The following is a 23,586-nucleotide window of genomic DNA, read 5'->3' as shown; positions in this document are numbered from 1 at the left end:
GCTACAGTCGTATTTTATGACCATACTTGAACTGAAAGGAAAGAAAACTACCTTTGCACACTAATCAAAAGGGTAGATTATTATGGAATGCAAGTTGTAAAAAGTGAAGGCCAACATTACCATCAGAACTTTTTGTGCAACTTGGTATATATATGAAAATACTGAAAAGAGATGCCTTTGGGGAACAATTTATGAAAAACAAAAAGACTGTGTGTCAAGATAGTCCTGAAATAACTTTTTTGTGAGATGTTATCAAGAAGCTCAGTAGTTACTCAGTAGATAGTTTTAATCAAAATCCAAAGATAGTGGTGGGATTTTGTATTTCGTGAAACAAAACTATTTAAAATGTGGCTTGAAAATGTTATTAATAGGAAGTACTTTAATGAACCCGAAAATAAGAACGCTATTTTAACAGGAACAAATGAAACAGACATGTCTTCAAGATCAGAGATATATTTACATTTGCAAAGCATAAAGTACTTTACAATAGGTTAATGGCTGTATTGAAAAGAAGAAAAAAGGAAGCAGTTGTGTTTTGCCAGATAACTTAAGATATATTTGTAAACACAGGCCTTATCCCTTTCATATTTATGAGTTTTAAAGAACTTATAAGAACTCTTGAACCTTTTTCTATGATCTGCTTCTACAACATTAAGATAACTTCTTTAGTGAGCCTGACGATTTAGTTAAAAAAGATAAGATATTTCGTTTAATTTAAACTATATTTTTAATATCAATCAATATTCATAGGGCCTACTTACTACTAAATAGAAAACAATATTGCAGTTAGATAAAAGCAAAAAAAAAGAACAACAAACATTTGAAAGGATTTGTATGTGTAAATACATGGGTGTTTCGGGTATATACAAACCCTAGCACCGTTGGCGATATGCTTAGCGCTTATGTATAATAAATATATATATATATATATATTCCACAAACTAATACTGCCACGGACAGATTAGTGGAATTTCATATAGTGTTTACAGAGGAAAGATATTCGTATAGTAAAGTTATTCAATGATACATAGTCAGAGGGCACTAATATCAAATGAAAGACCCTTTATGTTCCCCAAATAAGAGGGAAAAACAAACATATAGTTCTCAAATTATTTTAAATCATTAAAAGCCAGATGAATACAGATATTCTGAGCATGAAATTAATGAAATGATGTTCAAGCAGTGAATAAGTTTCCAAAGCCTGGGTCAAATATTGAACAAAAAAAATAATGAAAAACAATATGGATATTTTTTAATGCCATTCACTAAGATTTTAAAATTAAACTTACTGCCTGCAGCAATACCGATAAAGCTTCCACTTTTGAAAAGCATAAAATAAAAACAAACATTCGTAACTTTATAGATATATTGAAATACCAGTTTCCAAGCGTACTTTTTCAGAAAGATAAAAACAACAACTGAGAAGCCATACTGTGTTACATGAAACATTGTCACTTACATAATGTAAAAATAACTTTTAACCTAATTTGTCTGAAATTCCAAATAATAACTCACTCAGAAGTTCAGAACGACCTCTAGTTGAATTTTGTACTGTTCAGATCATGAATGTGGTTACATATATTGTTTAAAAAACTTGATGTAAATTAATGTATTTTGTAATGAGTGATAAAATTTATATGTTAAAGTTCGTCGTATTTTAACAGACCTGCGTTGGAAGTTTAAATATATCAATTTACCCTTCCAAATTGTTTTGTGAGTGAGACTAGGGTAAGTTAGAACTTGCATTTAGTGATTTATACTATAGTTGTAGTTAAGGTTATAATGATGTTAGTGATACACACGTATATCTCATTACTAATAGTATTAGTATTTATTTTTGTTTTAGTTTGTTATAACTTCAATTCATATTATTTTATTTAAATTTTGAGTTTAGAAGAGAGTTTGATATCCTGTATATATAATTTAAAATGCATATCTCACTTTTAGTTTCATATATTTATGTATACAAATTGGAATGTTATTGTTACGAATTTTAAAGTTTAAATTCGTTATATTAGCGGTTGTTTTATAATTTTGTGGAAGAAAATCAATTTTTTAAAACTAATACTATACAATACAACTGTGTTAATAATAAACAAACATACAACAGCTATTGATAAAAATCACATTAGGCAGAAGTCAGCGTAAATGCTTTTCACGCATTTCTTTTAGATACGCAATTTTTATCATGGATTTTAAATCGGAATTCCATATAATAAGCAATAATGAATTGGAATAGGCCTAACGTTACGCTAGTAATAAAGTCACTTGCAGCACAAGTCATAGGTAACGGTAATTAATAGAACTAAATAAATATGCCTGTGATGTTACTACTATTAATATACCTGCTGTAATCCTCTTGCATTTAAAATAAAAACTTCTCATGCAAAATATCTTGAAAAAGTATGATAAAATAAGAGAAAAAGTATTCTCAGACTGTACAAAATCATAAAGTGTGTGTGTGTGTATATATATATGTATATTCTTTACATGTTTATTTAGAGAAAAGATTATGGCAGCAGATACCTGTTAGTCCCACAAACCATATTTACTCAGTAAAACTGTAGGTCATGAAAGAAGAAACTGAGAAAGTCGTTGGATCTAATTTGCAATTATATCATTAAAATTATATACTTACTTCATGTTCAAAGAAATTATTGAAATTTACTATTTTCTTGAATTCTGTGTAAGAATTTGCATTGTACACATTATTTTTTCAGCATATTGCATGTATTATAGTAAAATTAATCCATGTAACAGGTATGTTGCAAATGAAATATAATGAACATGTAATAATTGTGAGAAAGTAAAATAATTGTAGAAATGTGAAACTGCCTATGCTGAAGACTTCACAGTGGTGAGAACAAAGATAAAGTAAATGCAGACAAAGTTAGATGAAAAATGTAGTGTTGTAATGAAATACCAAAGTAGTTTTGAGGGTTGGCTAAATTCTTATTATTGGAATATTAGACGTATAAAATAAATAACAAATACATATAGAGCACTAGTTGGAATGAAAGATTTTGATACAATGAAACTTGATTAAGTATAAGCAATTTTGATGACAAATTTTTTTTAAATATTGGATTATAGATTATTTAAGAGGGACAGAGCAGAAAAAAACATGGGAAGAGTGGCTTTGATTTATATATAAAGTGTGAATTACATATTTTTGAGGATGTGAAAGAAGAAAAAACAACCGAGGAGATTGAATTTATTTGGGTTTCTGTTAGTAAATATAAGGAAGGAGGCTTTTAGTGGGAATTTGTTACAGACCACCAGATGAAACTGAATAAAGTAGTGAAAAACTACAGTGATGTCTTGATTATGGATGATTTTAATTTTAGACACATAACTTGAGAAATGTTGAGAGTCAAACTATGAGGGATAATAGTTAGTAAACAGTTGAAATAGTTTACTGTATTGATTATTTTAGATTTATTATTATTTTCTAATATAGAAATGTTGAGGTGGTGGAGATTAGGTAAAATCTTGGTGCAAGTGATCAGTGCTGTTTCAGGTTTAATTTTAATGTGTATAGAAATCACCTGTTACAAAATTGTGGATACAGATTTTGAAGGTATGCATTAAGAATTATATGTTATGAATTGGAAAACTGAATTAATTTGAGGTATTGATTCAATATTGAAATTTTTAAAAACTTATAAACATTGAAGAGGTGTTATTCATAAAAAAAAATGTCTAAGTTAAAAATATCAGGTTGTCTCACAAAGAGTATGAAAGGTGAGATTAAAGAAAAGCATTATAAATTTAAGTGATTAAAGTGATTGTAATGACTGAAGATTTGAGGATTACAGAAGATGACATTTGGTCAGATAGGATATTAGGGAATGATAGGGAGAACATGAAAAAATTGCTGAAAATGTGAAAGTTTACATTTAAGATTTCTTTAAATACATTGAAGGTAAGCATTATGTTAGGGTAGCAGAAGGGTCGTTGAGGGATGAAGGAAGGCTCATGTCTTGTGGTTATTAGAATGATTGGGTTGATAAATTTTACCTTTTTTTAGTTTTGCTCATGAATATTTAAGCAGCATGCCTCATTTTGAGTAACTGCTAGATGGATCAAACGATTACACTAATTCTTAACTTGTCAACAAAAAATTTTGAAATTTAAAAAGTAGTAAGATTTCTTGGCTGGGTTTTGGAAAAGTTTAAAGATTGGTTATGCCAACCACTCACTTATTGTAAATCTTTGAATAGAGAGCTGCTGTTCAAACATTGGAAGCTGCGTAATGTTATTTCTCTTTCAGTGGTGAAGATAAAATTAATCAAGGTTGTTATAGACTTATTAGTAGGATAGTCCTTAAATGGGGATAAATATTTTAAAGTTTAGAATTTATAAACTCTCACCCCTCAGATTTATTTGACTGCATAAGAAAACTTGGCAGGCAAAATTTTAAGCATGTTTATTATTTAGGGGTTGCATTGAAACATTTGTAACTACAGCTTTATTGATTATTTTGAGTCTGTTATAGGATGATAATCAGATAAAAGAAAACAAGGATAAAGCTTTATTGGCTTCTTAAAATTATTCCTACTTTACAAAAGAACAAAATTTAATAAAATATGAAAAACAATTTTTTATAGCCAAATTAAAATGTCAGTATAACCCATGCTCATCACTTTAATGCCTTAGTCGTAATGATATTTGTGCTGTACTGCCAGTTATTTTGTTCAGAGTTGCTTTGTTTCAATCAGAGAAGTAATGCTAGTAATCTTTAACAACTTGAGGAAGATACTGCTTTTGATCATTGTCATTTGTAAGCAAAGACTTGTATTCTTCAATGATAGCAACACCTATTTCGGATGTACTATTAACCACTTTCAAACCCCACACAATGTCCAATGCTATTTTGTAATCATTTTTGAGGCTCTACAATTCAAGATCCACATCAAACAAACTTGCCAAAAGTTTCAGGCATCTAAAACAATCGAGGCATTTTTTGTCATAAAATCTGGTAGGGACTTTTGGAGGATTGTATAGGTGTAATTTTGATCTGATTGGTGAATTTTTGATACATTCATGAAATTTTTGTTCATTCATTGCTTTTATTATGGGTCACTTTGTGTCTGGTTGAAAAAACCAAGGCTATCAAGTTTTCACTAAGATACAACAAATGTGCAGCAGATTTCTTTGTAACTGATTTGGATATGGTTAGGTTGATTTCTTCATATTTCTTTAAACTCTGAAGTAATGCTAAATGGCTTAGAGGAGCAGAGATTGTATCATGAGCAATGAACCAAGCCATAAAGTAAAGTTGGATTAAGAATATACAGACATCACATATTCCTCTGCTTTCAGATGCAGTTAGTCTGTATTGATCTTGGAACATGTAGATTTTGAGTACATATAAGACTTTAGCCATCTGTTGAGCATGATGCATAGTGCCTGGTGATATAAAACAAACACCTTAAGAAAGAGTTTCAACAACAAATATCATATGTTTCCAAGAATTGTCTGTAGTAAACTTTAGGTTGAAATTTTTGAAGCTATTTTGTGGCAAAATCTAGGACTTCACTTTTGGTGTCTGCAGGAGGGTTTTTTTAGATCTACATTGTTTTATGCAGTTTGGTAATTTGAACAATCAGTGAATTCTCAGTGTTGCTGGAACCATTTGAAGATTGCAACATCTGGTCTTTAGGTTGGTCCATACAATAATTGAACAAATATGAAAGAACTAGCTCAAGTATGTGATGTTGACATCTTAAGTATAGTAGATTTTAATCTAATTTTGCTTAAAAGTAATGCACATGCACCACTATTTTGACTAGTATTTGTGACTGTTGTATCAAAACACGTTGCATTAAGTAGATTCTCTACACCACAGTCTTTTGGTAACCTGGTGACAATAGCAATCTAAGCTTCACCAATCCCAGAAACCAACTTTATTACTCCCAGGAGTTAGATTGATATATAATCCAGATGTAACAAGTGGTAAGAAGTCTACTTGTTCTTTTCTGATGAGGTCACTGAGAAGTTTTCCATCCATATGAACAACTAGGGAGATGTTTGAACAATTGCTTCAGATGTTTGGAAATGTCCTGATGAATATTATATTATGTTTGTTGTATTGATGAATGATTAAGCGTTAAATCCTGAATGTCATGACTCACATGCATGGCAGTGGCAGTAAGCATGAACGTTGCTTTTCTGTCTGACAGTTTGGTTCTACCCATACTAACTGCCAACTTGGGTCTATGATACTTTTTCTTGCCTTTTTTTTAGGCTGAAAAGGTTGTATTTGTATCATTCTGTTTATTTGTGCAAAATATTCATTTGTATTGTCTTTCTTAGTACTGTCACCCATTGTAGTTACTCCATTGAACTCTCATTAAGTCTTCTATCTTCTTCTTCTGCTCATTGTGATCTTCTTAATTCACAGTTCTTTCTTTGCTTTAAAATCTTTCATATTAAGTATGTTGTGTACTGATCCCATACATGTCCAGCATCTTTTCTCTCTGTGTGAAATGAGAAATTCTCTGTCTTCTGGTATCTTTATTAGTGCAAGAGCATCCTGATGAGCAGTATGAAACAGATCACCTAATTGGTCAGTAAAGCCTGCTTCACTGGCTCTTTGCATCTCTGTTTATCTAGTGGAATTTAGCTTTTCCCAGTTTTCAAAAATGTCTTGGACTGTTTGATAGCATGCTGTTTAAGCTGTATTGGAATTCTAGCTTTGTTCCAGATTAACGAAACTTCTATGATGATAGCTGTTGCTCTTTCATGGATGTTTTTTTTTCAAATTTCCTGTTATTTCAGGTTCTTCATTTCCTAGTAACCACAGTAAAATCTTGCTTCTAGCTGCTGCTGCCATTGCCAGTTTCATCAAAAATTATAGCCAGTAAAGTAATTTTATCAGGGTTTTTTTTTTAAGCTTTATTTATCCTACAGTATAATTTACAATTTATATCTTGTTTTATTTTCCCAAATTCTGTTGAATCTAATCTGCTCTCTCTCTCTCTCTCTCTATATATATATATATATATTGTTCATGGGAGTTTCTATGATAAGATTATTTAACAGAATATTATGGAACACTTCAGAACAATAAATGTCATGGAATTGAATTGAATATTCTATGAAATTAAGAATAGCAAAGAATATTATAGATCTTTAAAGAAAATTTTGGAAAGTTCTAGATTGTATTAAGATACAATACAAAATAATTAACAGTTTATATATTTATTTCACCTTAACTAATTATTTACGTGGCAGCAATTGGCAGATATCTGCAACAAACCATCAGTTTTATTCTTAAATTATAAGTATTGTACAATGCTAATTTCACTACATTAAAGAACAGTTCACAACATATTCAGTCGTACTGCCATATTACTGTGTATATCACTAATTTTTAACCATACAAGTATATCTTACATTGTAGGATATGTGTAAACAGGTAATGAACAATGAACATAAATATATGAAGCAAATAACCCAGTTTTTATTTTAAACTTCTAGATAACTGAACAACCTCTGAATTTTAGTACATATTGTTAGAATTTGCTCATATGTTCAGTTTACTTATTGGAACTCATTGGTACAGTAAGAAGATAGAAAATATTTCACCTCAGGGTAGTCTTAAAATAATAAAAAAGGAAAATTATTTAGATTTTTGAAAACAAGCACATGAGCAAAAATAGTTTTATCATATTTTTTTTTATTTCACTCAAAGTTTTAAATCATATAATTAATTATTTTTGGAACTTAGTTGAATTTCTTCAGATATTTTATATTTTGGCAAGTAGTTATTCAATTTACAATAAATATAATAAAAGATCTGTGGTGTGTAATCTTTACTGTGAGAGACAACTTCTGCATTCATATAGTATTTCATGGGAATATATAACCAGTGAAATGAAGTACAATGTGTGTTCCAGGGTTATTTTCTCATGATTATTGCTACTTTAGGCTCAATTAAAAATATACTTTAATAGGCTATGATTTGATTCCAAAATTGTACAATTGTTTGGCATTGGGAGATTTTGTTGCTCTCTTTTTTCATTTTTTTTCAATAAAGCCTTTTAATGCATTTCTGGATATCCAGATAAATTTCTCAATAGGTCTAGAACAATACAAGTTCTGGTGATCTGAGATGAAATACTAAACACAAGAAAATCATGCACACTAATTACAATCCACTATTACTTTTTTCAAATCAATTTATTTTGTTTTTACATGAAATATGTCTAGAGGTGCCTAATAACAAACACTACATGTTAAGAGAGTGGTATTAGTTTAACATCACTGGGAAATCTTTCTCTAAGAGCTCTCATACCTTTTATCACCTAATGGTTTTGGTGGCCTAGTTGCAATCTGAAGATCGTGGGAGCAAATTTTGTAGCTGAATATGCTAGCTCTGCAAGCTGTGAAAGCATTATGTGTGAATTGACCCCACTTTGAGTGTTAAAAGAATATCCCAAAAGTTGGCAGTGGGGTGTGTTGATCAGCTACCATTCCTCTTTGACAGCTGATTTATTATTTAAACACATGTAAACTCTGTTCTACTTTAGTTGTCAATAACTTATTTGGTTTTCAGATAAAGTAGATTGTAGAAGCTAAATGAACAAGTTGTTTAATCCAAACTGCACAACTTAGTTTTTCAACAGAATAAAATGAAGGCTATTGAAACATGATGATTATCCAAAGGTCTCATTAGATAAATAAATAAATGCTGGTTGGAAGATCATTGTGAGTGAATGAGACTACCATACTTGATATGATACCTAATTTTTAAGCATACTTTTCAGGAACTTGCAAGTGCTCTACTGTCAAGAATTTGTGCAGTTGTTGGCAATAAAGGCAGAATCACACATCAATAAGCTAATTACTTTGAGTTTTTCTAATGTGTTATAAAATTACTTTCAATAATTTTTGAATTTTTATTTATAGTTTTATTTAAGCCAAAATTGAAACTTTATTCATATATGGAAGCTGATAAGTACTAATGCATCTTTTTGTCCTATGAGTATTAATAACACCTGTCACATATATTGTTACTGAACAGCATTGTATAAAGGTATCTTATCAGTGTCCCTAAAACTGTTCTGTTTCAAATTCAATCAAGACTTCTCAAGTGAAGTATATATACTCTTTACTCAAATACAACAAATGAAATGACTTTTAAGTAGAGGATGACTTCTAGAGTAAAATATTTTTTGTATTCTGTAATTGTGAAATCCTTGATGTGGAAGATGTGATTGTCTCTTGTGCAATTACTTACTGGCACAGAGAATATAGTACTAACCATGGTCATAATCAGCCTTGATATATATGGTGCCTGCTTGCTACAATGGGGTAAATGAAGGCATAGAAGATTGTATATTTGCTATAATGGGAACACTTAATGGTGAAGAAAAGTCACTGCTTTCCAAAGTTGGAGTACTTGATGGTATAAAGAAAGCACTGCTTCTTAAAGTTGTAGTGCTTAATGTACATGTAAGGGATTCATCTCCTAACAGTGATTTTCAGGAAGCTAGAAATAGTCCTATTAGGGCTAAAAGTAGCAGATTTAATTGTAATGAGTATATTCTATTGAGCAATGGATTTCAGTTCTTGCATTATGCAGATGAGGAACTACTGAAGGAAAGGAAAACAAAAGGCACAGAGAAGGATGTGAAGCATAAATGTAAGGAGGTTATAGTTACAGGTTATTCATTAACAAGGAATGTGGATAGGATAATTTATATAGGTTGAATATTGAGAAAATAATTGTATTATGCTACCTTGGGACACAGGTGGAAGATATAACTTAGAGAGCAGGAGATACAATAAAGGGAGCTAGCAATACAGTAATCTTAGTTGTGCATATAGGAGGCTAATGATTTAGGGAAATGTAGGTCAGGAAAGCTAATTAATAAATACAAAATGTTGATAAATGTATTTAGAGAAAAATACCATAACTTTATTTTGTCAGGGATACTACCCAGAATTAAGAGTGGTGATGAAGTTGCAAGTAAGTCATTACGGCTAAATGTTAGGATTAGGTTAGTATACAAGGATGAGCATGTTGGCTGGTTTGACTTATGGGACCAATTCAATTTAAGAAGGAAGCTGTTTTGAATGGATTATTTACATTTGAATAAGATAGGGACTGGCTTCTTTGCTATAGCTACTGATTCAGCTGTAAGGAACATTTTAAGCTTTTAGTAGATAGAGATGAGGGTCAGAATAAACTAAATCCGAAACAAATGAGAGATAGAAAAAATTTAGAGGATATGACTATAGAAGTATTTATGAGTTATACTGACTTAGTTGTCAGTATTGTAATGTTAGAAGTATTGGAAATAAAACCGATGACCTTGAAGCAGTGATAGAAATTGAGGATTTTGATGTAATGGGAATAATTGAAACATGATTAAACATTAATGATTTAGATGACAGTAAGTTTTTGTTTTAAATACAGGGTCACAGGTTATTAAGAGGGATAGCATACTAAAGGGGAGAGAGAGTGACTTTATACATAAAATATGAGTTACATCCTGTAAAAGTTGAGGACATCAAATATAATAGCAAGGAGGTAGAATTCATTAAGTTGTCTATTAGTGGATATAAAAGGAAATAAAATTTATGCAGTATTCCACTTCTTACACATTTGATAGATGGAAACAAGATCAAACAATATGACTGCATAAATTATGCAGTGGTTAAGAAAAAATGGGAAGTTTTAAAGAATGAAAAGGCTCCTTGGCCAGATAATATTTCCCTAAGGGTTTTAAAGGAGGTTAAAATTGTTTTGAGAGCCATTTGTTAATAATTTTTGTAAGTACTTGAACAATGGGCAGGTACCAGAAGATCTTAAGTTAGCTGATGTAACTTCTCTTTTTCAAGGAAAGTGATAAAACTTTCCCCAGTAATTATAAACCCATTAGTTTTACATCAATTGTCAGAAAAGTTTTGGAAAGTCTGATAAAAGATGCTTTGCAACATCATTTAACAAAATATAAAGTGTTATGGGTAGTCAACATGGTTTGACAAAAGGAGAATCTTGCTTTAAAAAAGGTTACTAATTCTGTAGATGAGGGTCAGTGGGTAGATTTGTTGTATTTGGATTTTCAGATAGCATTTGATAAAGTGCCATATAAAAGGTTTGTAAGAACATTTATCTCTATAAGCATTGGTGATAAGTTACAAAACTGGCTAGAAGAGTGGCTGGATAGAAGGAAACTGACAGTTGTTACAAATGAAGTTTAATCAAACTGGATTTATGTCACAAATGGGGTACCTCAGGGCCCAGTCTTGAGACCTTAGCTCTTTTTTATTTACATTAGTGACATGGATGGAGGAACATTTAATAAATTATATAAATTTGATGTTGATATCAAAGTATTGGGTGTTAATGTCTGTGAAAAGGATGCTTCTGATGTACAAAAGGATTTAGATCATTTAGCAGGTTGGTCAAATAAATGGCAAATGGGTTTTAATTATAATAAATGGAAGATAAGGCATGTGGGTTATAATTTTAATTATAAGTATAATTTGGATGAGAATGACCTTTATGGTGTCATGAAAGAAAAGGATCTTAGTGTAATGGTTGATCAGCCTCTTAAACCATTCAAGCAGTGTGCTTTTGCTAGTGGGCAAATAGGATTTTGGGTTTTATCTGCAGAATATGGAATACAAGTATAAGTAGGTAATAATTTCATTGTTAGATCACTGATTAGGCCAGAATTGGAATGTTGTGTTCAGTCTTGGACTTTTTAATTTGAGAAAGACATTGGATTGTTGGAAGGGGTTTAGGTAAAGGTTACTGGAAAGGTGCATGGAATGGAGGGTTTGTTGTTATGAGGAGATATTAAGATTTTTAAAATTCTTTCAAATTTAAGTGAGTTTAAGAAAAAGTTTGATAAGTATATGAATGATAAAGGCTGGCTTTAAATTTTTCAAAAAATTATTTTTGAATAGTTTTGGGTTAGTTTAAAGGATAGAACAGCTAAGATGGACCAATATGTCCCATGTTATCCAAAAACATTATGTTAAATGGAGGACTTCAAGACTCAGTGTTAGGACCTTTGTTCTTTCTTAATTAAATTAAAAACAGAAGAAGGAATTGTCAATAAAGTACTTGACTAGCTGATGATAGTGAGGTTCTTGGTGTTGCTGAGTGTGAGCAGTATGATGATACTTTACAAAAGGATCTAGATTAGTTAATGAGTTAGACAAATAAATCACAGATGGCTTTTAAATAATTATAATTTTGATTGGAATAATCTGTACAGTGTTATAGAAGAAAAGGATCTGGTATTTTGGTTGATCAGTCTCTTAAATCATCCAAGCAGTGTGCAACTGATAGTGGTACATCAAGTAGGATGTTGAAATGTTGAATGTAAGTCTGAAATGGTTGTAATTTCATTATATAGGTCACTGGTTAGACCACATTTTGAGTACAGTGAAAAGTTTGAACCTTGAGAACAGAAGTTGGAGGGGATCTGATTGAGGTGTTTAAGACTGTTAAAATAACTGACAGGTTTGATATGTTATCTTTTTTTAAACTTAATGGTGAGCATAGTAAGACTAGGGCAATACAATTACAAAATTGGGCATGGTAAGGGTCACTTTCAGTGAAGACCATTTTATTTTCTAATAGATTGTTTTTCTTTGAAAATAGATTTATTTTAGATGTGGTGCATGCAATATATATAAGGAAGGCTTAAAATTATTTTAATTATCAGGGATGGCTTTGTGCTTTGACTCTTGTGTAAATTTAGTCTAAATTAGTAGATGGAATTTCTTAGATGGATCAATTACTCCCTTGTTGTTGTTTAACTTACTTATTATGTGTTAAGACTGGACTAGTTCCTTCATGTAGTTTTCACCTTATTATTCCACCACTTGATCCTTCTGGAGGTGCTTTATCCAAGTCCTTAATCAGTTATAACATTTAGGTTTAATATCATCTATGAATAATGTATTATAATGAGTTAATACAGTTTTCTTCTCATTGGTTATAAAGAAACTCATACAGAAATATACAAAGAAACATATTTTAAGTTTAAGATCACACCTTTTTTGTTAATGGATTAGAAACTTCTAAAAAGACATTGGTACAGATTATTCATTGATGATGCAACTTCCTGGTAGGTCAAATGATTTTTGAAATTATGGTTGTTTTTATTCAAAGAAATGGCATCAATGGTTTATAGTGAAGCAAAAAGAAAAAATAGATATTTGTTGGTTACAACCATAAGCTAGAATATATTGTAGTAGTATTACAAAGTAACTCTGGATTATAATAAATATTTTGTTATATGACATGGGTAATCAGTCTATGGAGCTGTTACAGTTTCAGTGTTCTACGTAGATACAGTTAAAATTTGTTAAAGAACAATTATAATGTGTTTACTATGGACATTTTAAGGACAAAAGTAAGATGCTAGGACTTTTAATATCAGTTGTTGTTTTGTGTACATGGTACTTTGCCATCCACTAAAAATCTAAAATACTTTACATGTTCCAATGAAAAGTAACAAAGGGTGAGTAACAGACTATATCAAGCAGTTCTTCTGTTCCACTGCTGTTTGAGGGTTACTTTGTTTGTTCTTCCAAGCAGTGCTGAGTAGCTCTGAATTTGGTGAAACTGTTATGGCAGGTGTTTTGAATGAAAGAATATTTTAGGCTTATGTAACATATTTTATTTGCTAAAATGCATGTCTTAACAAATTAAATGAATTAACAAATAATTGTTTCTGTCAGAGGAAAATATGTTTTGTTCTTTTTTGAGTAAATGATTAGAAGCTGTTTATCACAAATTTTTCATATACCTGTTATTGTTATTATCTAAGAGACTTCAGTATAGCTTATAATTCTAAATATCTGTATTTTGATATGTTAACTACTAATAAGTATTTGGAGTTCTGTAATTGTAAATAGCTTTGATATGAATTATGAAACATTTAACATGTTGATGGCAATAGACAAATAAAAACTAGGTTCTAATGATATCAGTATGTAATAAAAGAAGACTCTGACATTGCCAATAACAAGTTTATGAAAAGTATAGATAAATATCATATTTTTTATATTCACAAAATATATTATTTACATTATCTCTATTTAAAGTCATTAAATAAAACATATATAATAGTTGTCCAAGGAGAAAATTAAGACAGAGAACGTTAAGACTCATGAGTATGCTTACAAAATGTTTTTGTGTATATAGTCTTATAGAGACATAAAAGATTTTTAAAAAAAATTTAAAGCTTTGTTGGAGATTTGAATTATTCTGGTTGAAAAGAGTCTTTGTTTTGAAAAAGGTGAAATTTCAACTAAAATTATAGTGAAGTATTTTTTATCTTAGTTACAAAAGGAACTTTGAATACATAATAAGCTAAAGTTCACTTTGTATTTTAGATAACATCATTCATCATAATTCATGCCAGCTTATTTTAATTGTAAATTAAGTAATAATTAATTGTTTTCTAAATCTTAAGTTAAAGCAGTACTGTTTACTTAATTAACAAAAAAGTACTAAAGAGAATCAGTAATGACTGTTTGTTTACCAGAAACTTATTGAGGATATCCACGAAATTTTTCTATCAGATATATACTTTTGTATGTTGAGCATTGCTCACATAACTTTTTTCTCTTTTTGTACAGGACAGTTAAGTTAGAACGTGTTTAATTTACTAGTAAGGCCCTTGTGACAGTTCTTTTATGAATGAAGATGGATTTATGGTTGTTCGAGGAAAAAGGAAGAGGAGGAAAAATAGACCTTTTTATGTACAACACGCTTCACAATCTTTTCTTCAATCACATGGACTTAATGATAATAACATATCAGATCTTGATTTTGCACTTGATAAGATAGTAGATTTTCAGAAAGAAATAACTGATTCAAACTTTTTTATAAGGCTTGTGAATCAACTGAAAAATGTGCTACACCCAAGAAATATTCAACAGACTATATTAGGAAAAAATGGATGTGAAGAAAACCAATTAACAGGTTTAAATTTAGACAATTTTCATATAGTTTGTTATGGACTTGGGAACTTTAGTTGTTGTGTTTCATCTCAATACCAGTTGGCTTTGTTGCTGGGTTTAAAAGCATCGTTTAATGTTGATAATGTTTTAGTTTATGATCCTGTGTTCAGTTCTTCAGAAATACAGCTGCTGAAGAAAACAGGCTGTGAAGTAATCATTAAGAATGAAGAAGGTAAAAGAAGTGTGAAAACAAAAACTTTATTTTATATGCCTCATTGTGGTAAACCCTTATACAATAGTGTTTTGTGGGCAAACTGGTCTCCTGATCAGCTTCCTCTAGTGGTCATACTTGGAAACAGCTTCAACACAATGATGTGCAACACCCCTGTAAAATGGCTAAAGGACAGTGTCCCATACATTGTGAAAGTTTTACCATTTAAACAAGAAACTATTATAAAGAATGACTTTAGGATTAGTGATATATTTAATGACATTGCAGTCCACAGCTTTAACAGAGAAGAATTACTGCAGGTGCTGTCAGAGTTTTGGGAAGAAGCTGCTGAACCTTTTTACAACTCAGATGATGAAATTATATGCAATTCCTCAATGAAGTAAACCTAAGTAGAGGAGGTAATGTAAACTGAAATTATACTTGTGTGAAAATATAATGTTTTCCTGCTGTAGTATTAATGAATAATTATACTACTGTTATATATTTCATATACCTGAATTATCTCTAAAAGTTGCTTGTGAAAAAAAATTAAGTTGATTGAAGAATATTATCGGCAAGATATAGGTTTTTAATTCACTGGAATTTGTAATATCAGTTTTGCTGATAACATGAATATTACTAATTTGTCATCATGTTCAGGTACATTTTCTGGAAAGGTCAGAAGGTTGAGGGAAATGATAGTTGTTTTCATTAGCTGAATGTGTGCAAATTACTGTAATTCTAAATTTACTGCTTTTGTCTACACAAAGTGTATGCATTTAGTGAATAAAATACACAAGTTTGTCATACAGAAACAATCAGATGTGTTACAAAAGTATTTATACTCAAGATATATATTAGTCTGACTCATACTGTGGCAACTCTGTGTTCAAGTTGATACATGTTTGAAGAATAAAAATATTTGTTAATCATATAGTTCGGATATTGCATTTCAATAATTCCTAGAACTTACTAAATGCACATCTAAAGTTTTTCAATATCCTTGTTTATTGCATCTGGTATATACTGTTCTCTACCATAAACAGTTTCTAAGTCAGTAATGTAGGGTAAAATGAGTTGGTGATAATTTTGACATAAAAGCATGACACCATTTTGAATGATGCTCTGTAAAAGATTGTGGCATGTACATTTTGACCTTTACCCATTCCTGTAGGATTAAAAATATAACACCCTAAATCAAGACTTATGATGAAACTTGTGAAAAAGTCTTTTAGTACTGAATTTCCAATGGTTTTTCACCCTCGTTAGTTTGTGTCCAAATGTATGTTACAGTTACATAGAATTAAGAAACATGTAAGACAACTCATCACAGTATCACCTCCTTTCCTTAACCTGTCATCAGCCATATTCAATTATGTATGTGTGTATATATATTTATTTTTTATGTAAAATACTGAGATTTTTTTAAACATTGTTTGCTGCACACATTTTGTGTGGATTTATTTATAGTTTCAGCTGGATCAACTTTTGAAGATTCTAGAGTAATCTATTAAAAAGTACAGTTATTAAACTTAAATTTTGCACAACATTAACAGAAGGTGGCTGTCCTTAACATGTCAGGATTGCTATTTTCATAGTTCTTTGGTATGCTTAGGTAAAACTGAAGTAACCCTAGTGCATTATGCTAGATAAGCAGAGGCTTAGCAAAATATGTTAAGAAGTAGTGCTGAGTCTTTGAGAAACTAAGTCTGTGAAATACTGTGTATAATTTAACGTACAAATGAAAAACCTGTATAATACCACACTAACTGAGAATACCTCTTTGTTTGTTTTAAATCATTAATGACGTCATTGGATACAAATTAGTTCCCGACTTTGTGGAAGACAATAACTGCCTTATTTAACTGATTAAATAGTTGTAGCTATAAGTTTAAAGCCAAAGGTGTGTTAAAAAATGAGAATTGCTCTATTTCAGTTTTTATTTTCTCTTCTCGAGCAAAAATCCTAAAACAAAATGTCTCAGGTGTACCATTGTATAGTTTCCGATACAGTACCTCTTCTCAGAAGATTAGCTGTTCTCGCTCAGTGCTGCCCCCTTCATGCGAACGTTTTCTTTTCGCGTTCTACAAGCCTTGTACCTTTCAAAAATATATTTTCAGTATAGGAAAATTATAACTACCAGTTACTACGCAAAAACTTGTAATCAAACTACCAAGCGTTGGATGATTAATGCTAACATACATATACTCGCATACGTCTAATGGATCATTTTCATAATAGTATGCAAAACAGGCTTTTATAGACAAAGGACAGTTGTTTATACTGGACTATAACTTCTTTCAAAATAATCAGGTCGAGATAGTTTTATCAGACTGTCTGAAGTAAACCTTTACCTCACGGAAAACTTCAGATTTACTAAGGTCTAGATAACCCTCGAGTAGCTTTGTGCGAAATTAAAAAAAATAATCCAGATGACCAGCTCTGGATTTGGAAGCTGTCGAGCCGGTTCAAATTCTTCAGATGCTACAGAATACTCCCGTACTTATGTCGTGGGTGCGATATGAGAGTGACAGCCATCCACTTAACATGGGAGGTAGGATGCTGCTGACTGGCTAATTCTGCTCTACCCAAAATTGAGAATCGTGACAGATAGCCTTTGGTAGTATTTACTACCAAAACCTAATAAACGTAATGGGTGTGTGTGTGTTTTCTTATAGCAAAACCACATCAGGCTATCTGCTGAGTCCACCAAAAAACGTAATGGCGACATTGCCTATGTAGAAATGGCTCGGATTGTTTATCGATGTAGTATTTTAAATATTTCTTCAATATATCATCATAACTTTACAATAGAGTTAGTGTTTCTTTTCATATCCATGTAGTGACTGAGTCTGGAAATATCATAGCAAAATGTTATAATTTTTCGTTTTTCTTCTGCTTCTTTTTAATACATGACTCAAAACAGAATAATAGTGTTAACGAATTTCACTGAGGTGATATTTTCGTATGGAGTATGCGCTATGTAAGTATTATTAACTAGAAATTTAAAACAATCATAATTTTAGTATAAACGCTATTAAAGTAAGCTTTTTTACAGAAATTTATTGTTCTTCCAAAAAGCGTAAGTACGAGATGACACAGGAATTACCTTCCAATAATGGATAATATAAATGTTACAGTTGGACCTAATTGTATATAGAAGTTGGCTATAAATACAACTTTCCTATGTGTACTGAAATAGTGCATTAAAATAAAAACAATTTGCTAGATCACCAGTAAAAAGAACCCAAAGAATACTGTTATTCCTAAATTTTGATTGTTGGTATTTTGAGCTAATCTTGTTTAACTTTGTTTTTATTGTGCTTTGTTTCTTTCTTTGCTTGAATCTCGATCAATGTTGGACAATTCAGTCTTTCATTCCACAGAACATCTACTGGTGAGTCTTGTGTTTTCTTATGGCTTTTACCACATTATCACTCAAAAAGAAATCACTAAATCTGCGAATGATAGTCATGTAGTTAAAGTGTATTCGTTAACCAGATACGCGAAAAGTCATGTGTTAATTGTTTTGCTTTGGTATCTTTCTTGCTACTTGCTTTCCGTTATGAACCGCCTTAAGATATTATACGCAGACTATTTGTCAGATTTGAAAGTATGGTATCTCATTATTCTTCCTGTCCTGTACAAACGTTTCAGGAAAGTCTTCTCTTCATCTGAGCAACTAGTTGAAGTCAAATGTAAGTACGAAGCCAGCCAGTTGGTGACATCTCCACTTTCGTGAATATGAGATTTAATGAGTAAAACGTTCGCTTGTGTTTATTTGTTTTTTTCCATTTTCTAGCATAGACAAGTGGTTGGAGCACTGAACTCATAATCTTAGGGTCGCGGGTTCGAATCTCCATCACACCAAACATGCTAGCTCTTTCAACCGTGGAGGCGTCATATGTGTCTATCAATCCCATTATTAGTTGGTAAAAGAGTAGCCCAAGAGTTAGCAGTGGGTGGTGATGACTAACTGCCTTCCCCCTTGTCTTACACTGCTTAATTAGGGACGGCTAGCTCAGATAACCCACGAGTAGTTTTGCGCGAATTTCAAAACAAACCAAACTGTTTCCATTATGCGTCTTTAACAAAACACTGTTTTTATTCCGTGCTCACGCAAGTCCTACAATTTTAATGTACTTTATTGGTATTTAGTTTGAACACATTTCATGTGTAAATTTAGTATTACTTTTGAAGGGGTTGTCACTCTTTTTACTTTTTTCTTTGTGCCAAACTTCAATTACTTATACATTGACAATATTTCAAAGCAGGTTTTGAAAGAAAAAAAATGTGATTAACCCAGCCTCTTTGCTCTTTTATAACTTCAAATTAAAATTTACAGTGGGTTCAAAATACAGAATAAATAACAAAATAATAAATTAAGACAGCTTCAGCTGTTGATGTGTAAGAGAAAGTAAAGATAAGAAGGTTGTACTTGACTGAAGTCATTCATGAACTGCATGTCTTGTGAAGTATTTGATCGACGTTTGGCATCATATTGTATAATACACGCTAACCTTTTAAACGAAATAAATCTGAATTAAGTCTAAAGCTTAATTATTACTCTTTATTATACATAATTATTTTTATGTTCAATTCCCTATTATTGCACAGTATAAATTTGGTAAAAGCTTTAAAGTTAAGTGCATAAAACATACTGAGTTTTGAATTAACGATTCAAACAGTTTTCACGAAAACTGTACCTCAGCTACGCTATATTATACCGTTTGGTTTGGTTTGAATTTCGCGCAAAGTTACTCAAGGGCTATCTGCGTTAGCCGTCCCTAATTTAGCAGTATAAAACTAGAGGGAAGGCAGCTAGTCATCACCACCCACCGCCAACTCGTGGGCTACTCTCTTACCAACTAATAGTGGGATTGACCGTCGCATAATAATGTCACCGTAAGTTTATATGTAAAACGTTTTTTTTGTTGATAATATAATAAACGGTTTTAGTTGTACTGCTATCTGAAATATAATTTGTTATCAATAGTGAAAGCAGCTGTGGTGCTTTTACATAGAAGAAAGTAATATAAAAAAAATCTTACTAAAAAGACCGTTGAGAGTGAAATATATTTGCATAACAATATTTACCCAGATTTTATTGTTGCATTGCATGAAATATAATATTTAATTAAAATAAAAAGTTCAAATTGTTACGAAGCGTATAATGTGCTAGATGATCAAATCAGCAATTAAAGTGTTGAATCTTTAAGGCTACTAAATCTTTTTAAGAATGTTTTGTACAGCTTTTATTCAAAGTTCGTATTAATTGTTCACGCTGATTAAGTCTTTATGAAAATCTTCAAACAGATTTCTAACATTCCTGAGACTCATAACGCTAAAATCCAGGGTTGGATTCCTCTCGGTAAACATAGCTAATAGCCCGAAGCGTTTTTTTCTCTGAATACAACCCAACCAGGTTTCGTACAAAGATAACTTTTTCTGTAATTTGTTAACTCTTTAAAATTTATATATTACCTTCAAATTATAAATAAAATTAATATTTTTTAAAATATCCATGTTTCTTCTATAAATGCCTAATTCTGCAGCTTGAACATTCCACAACTTTATCTCAAGTGATTAAATTTATAAAGCTTTTTGTATACAATGGGTTATCCGTGCTCTGCCACAACGGGTATTCAGATCCGCTTTTTAGCGTTGTTGAGTCCGCAGACATTCTTTAACTTTTTATCAAGTTAATTAAGTCATTTTTTGTGAAATTACAAAGTAGTCAAGTTTTGTTTGAAGTTAAACACAATGGGCTATCTGTGCTCTGCCTACCACGGGTATCGAAACCCAGTTTCTAGCATTGGAAGTTCGGAGGCATACCGCTGTGCCACTGTGGACAAGTTGTCAGTGTTGATGTGTTTTACCATTCCCGTAGTTATTTTTCCAGACAAACCTAGCTATATATATGTGTGTGTTTTCTTACAGCAAAGTCACATCGGGCTATCTCCCGTGTTAACCGAGGGAAATCGAACTCTTGATTCTGGCGTTGGGAATCCGTACACTTACCGCTGTCCCAGCAGTCGACCTTTATATATGAAAGAGCAAGCAAAACAGCGGTAAGTCTATGAACTAAACATTCGGGGTTTGTTCCCGCAGTGAAGGATCAGCCAAACGATATGACTTTGCATCAAAAACAAAACAAACAATAAACAAAAAATATTTTTATTTAACTGATACGGATGTTTGTAATTTTAAACCTTCCATCAAGCTCTTTTAACTTGTTAACTCATCTGCTTGGAAGTTTTAATAATTATTTTTCAAGTGATCAGTACAGCTATTTCTATAACGTTAGATAATTATTAAAACAGTTATAAAACTTGAGTCTTTGCTACACCATAAACTTTCTTCAAGTGGTCAAATAGATCTTTCTTCTCTTGAGGCGGCAAGAAACAAGACCAGACAGCATTGAAATTCTGAAAGCAATAATTAACATCTGTAACAGCATGAACCATAACGTAACACTTTTAATATGTGTTATCAAAACGTGTATGTATGTGTTATCAAAACGTATTGAGGATTATATATATTGAACAACAAACTATACTAAGGTAACTTTATTTCATATAATTTAATAACAACACACTAACAACAAATGTCTTTGCGATGGACATAGCAGATAGCAGCCAAGTGAGATTTTACTCTAGGAACAAAGGAAACACAAACAAAAGTAAAAATATAGAATTACTGCATTTTGGCCTCTAGATAGTTAGATAATTGAATAGTCCATAGCTTAGTACTGGAATATGCACTGATTTTCTGATGTTAAATGGTATTAACTTAATTTTTTAAAACAATGTACAATTTATATAAAATGTATATTATGAATATAAAATTAAAGTAAACCTTACGTCTCCACTGATGAATTTGTGGGAAATATTGTCCTTCTGAATCTAACTATGTTTTTGCAGCCTTTTCACATTCACAGAGTTTTAGCTATTAATATAATTAGTAATTTGTTTGACTTCATTTTAATCTCGGTGTATAATTTCTGATTATTAGTTGTTTAAATGTATAGTAATGCTACCAAAGTATGTAACTGGTGTTTATTTATAAAATTCATAGCTAAATTTGAATGCCAACAATAATGAATTAACCATTTTTATATTGTTCGTAATGTCTCTGTATTACTTACTGCTCGAATAATATCGAAGTCCTTCAGTCCTTTTTGTTGGAGCAAACGATATTCATCATCTAGAGTAGTCCCAGTCAGTAAAGGATCGTCTGTGTTAACTGAGAAGTTTGCGTTGTCTTCGGCAAGCCTATAACGATTGACAGAAATGATTAAAAGAGCAAATCATTTTAACAGCTTCGATAAAGCAACATATTTATATTTGATTTGTCTGGTCAAAATTTTGAAGAGAACGTAGGGAGAACTAACTACTAGCTCTTGGAACGTTTTTTAACCTATGAAAAATGAGATTGATCGAACATTATAATGCCACTCAGCTGTAAGGGCGAGCATTTTTGTCGCTGGGGTTCCTGCGACCGACGGATTGCGAATCCTGACCTTTATAATCAAATTATTCAAAGGCCTAAAGCAATATGAAAAGGGTTTTATGGCTAACACATGGAACATGCGTAAATATATTTGTGCTCGCATCAATCTCTTAAATATAATTTAAAAAGCATGAGTGGCCATGGTGGACTTGTGTTCAATATAGATATTTTTGTGTTTAGCGAAGTATAGCGACCAACACAGTTAGAAATAATAATGAATAATAACAATAATTACTTGCAAATTAAATTAAATAAAACTGAAGTGCTTTTCAAAAGAGATGTCCCTTACCTGACAATTGGATGTTTAGCACAGTTTGCAGGAACAGCACCAGTAAGGTAGCTACTATGAGGGCACGTTTCAAAATGGATACCCTTCTTCAGTAAGTCTTGGTAGAGCGCTTTCTCACCTAAAGCTCTGTACCCATGACCGATTCTTTCTATCTGAAGGAATTTCACGTGTCTGTCGACACTACTTGGAGGTCCAGCTTCTCCTGTATGTGCTGTCCTGTGGATTCCTAGTTGTGCTGCCCTCTGTTGGATGATAGTAGTAAAACATAGAACGCTTTAATTCCAACATTTACTTATTCGTTTCTTTTAAAGCACCTCGGGAATCGAAGTTTGGATTTCAGCATTGCACGTCAGTAAACTTAACGTTGCCGTTTACCTGGAAGCACATATCACCTGAATAGACATGAAATTATTTCCATTACCTTAAAGACAAGCTTTACATGTGAGTTTTACCAGTTATTAGCTTTGGCTGAAGAGGAAAACAGTCGGGAAGATTTGACATAGAAAATGTCTTCTCTATCTTCCTTCAAACTAAATTACTGCCACTTTTATTGGTGTTTGGATTTGTTTTTTTTTTTTTTTGTTAATACATTATGGTAACTGCTTTGAACAACTAGCCGTGTGATGTTACC

At 31.5% G+C, this 23,586-nt stretch overlaps 2 protein-coding genes and 1 long non-coding RNA gene across 7 annotated transcripts in view; 2 read left to right on the top strand and 1 right to left on the bottom strand.

Annotated features, from left to right (window-relative positions):
- Positions 1 to 1,455: 1,455 nt before the first annotated feature.
- LOC143245033 (SRR1-like protein) lies at positions 1,456 to 18,926 on the top strand. 3 transcript variants are annotated; one of them, XM_076490813.1, is made up of 3 exons: positions 1,456 to 1,728; positions 14,620 to 15,573; positions 18,812 to 18,926. In XM_076490813.1, the coding sequence occupies exon 2, from the start codon at positions 14,677 to 14,679 to the stop codon at positions 15,556 to 15,558; it is 882 nt and encodes a 293-aa protein (XP_076346928.1). In that variant the 5' UTR covers positions 1,456 to 1,728; positions 14,620 to 14,676; the 3' UTR covers positions 15,559 to 15,573; positions 18,812 to 18,926. The 3 variants fall into 3 exon arrangements, with proteins under 3 accessions (XP_076346928.1, XP_076346927.1, XP_076346926.1); XM_076490812.1 differs by lacking the exon at positions 18,812 to 18,926 and adding an exon at positions 12,384 to 12,490 and having other exon boundaries at positions 14,620 to 16,089; XM_076490811.1 differs by lacking the exon at positions 18,812 to 18,926 and having other exon boundaries at positions 1,457 to 1,728; positions 14,620 to 16,089.
- Positions 16,231 to 23,586, top strand: part of LOC143245034 (uncharacterized) — a 25,235-nt gene continuing 17,879 nt past the window's right edge. For all 3 annotated transcript variants that reach the window (XR_013025438.1, XR_013025440.1, XR_013025439.1), the window contains exons 1-2: positions 16,231 to 18,551; positions 21,095 to 21,225. This is a non-coding gene — a long non-coding RNA (uncharacterized LOC143245034). The remainder of the gene's footprint in view (positions 18,552 to 21,094; positions 21,226 to 23,586) is intronic.
- LOC143245032 (adenosine deaminase-like) overlaps positions 21,316 to 23,586 on the bottom strand; it is a 16,129-nt gene continuing 13,858 nt past the window's right edge. The window contains exons 6-8 of the mRNA XM_076490810.1: positions 22,956 to 23,197; positions 22,302 to 22,428; positions 21,316 to 21,582 (exon numbers count right to left, since the gene is read on the bottom strand). Coding sequence (XP_076346925.1) covers positions 21,478 to 21,582; positions 22,302 to 22,428; positions 22,956 to 23,197 — 474 coding nt within the window. The 3' untranslated portion in view covers positions 21,316 to 21,477. The remainder of the gene's footprint in view (positions 21,583 to 22,301; positions 22,429 to 22,955; positions 23,198 to 23,586) is intronic.

Source organism: Tachypleus tridentatus, chromosome 2, assembly GCF_004210375.1.
Source record: "Tachypleus tridentatus isolate NWPU-2018 chromosome 2, ASM421037v1, whole genome shotgun sequence".
Lineage (NCBI taxonomy): Eukaryota > Metazoa > Arthropoda > Merostomata > Xiphosura > Limulidae > Tachypleus > Tachypleus tridentatus.
Note: the sequence above shows the minus strand (reverse complement) of the source record. Positions and strands in the feature narration are given on the sequence as shown.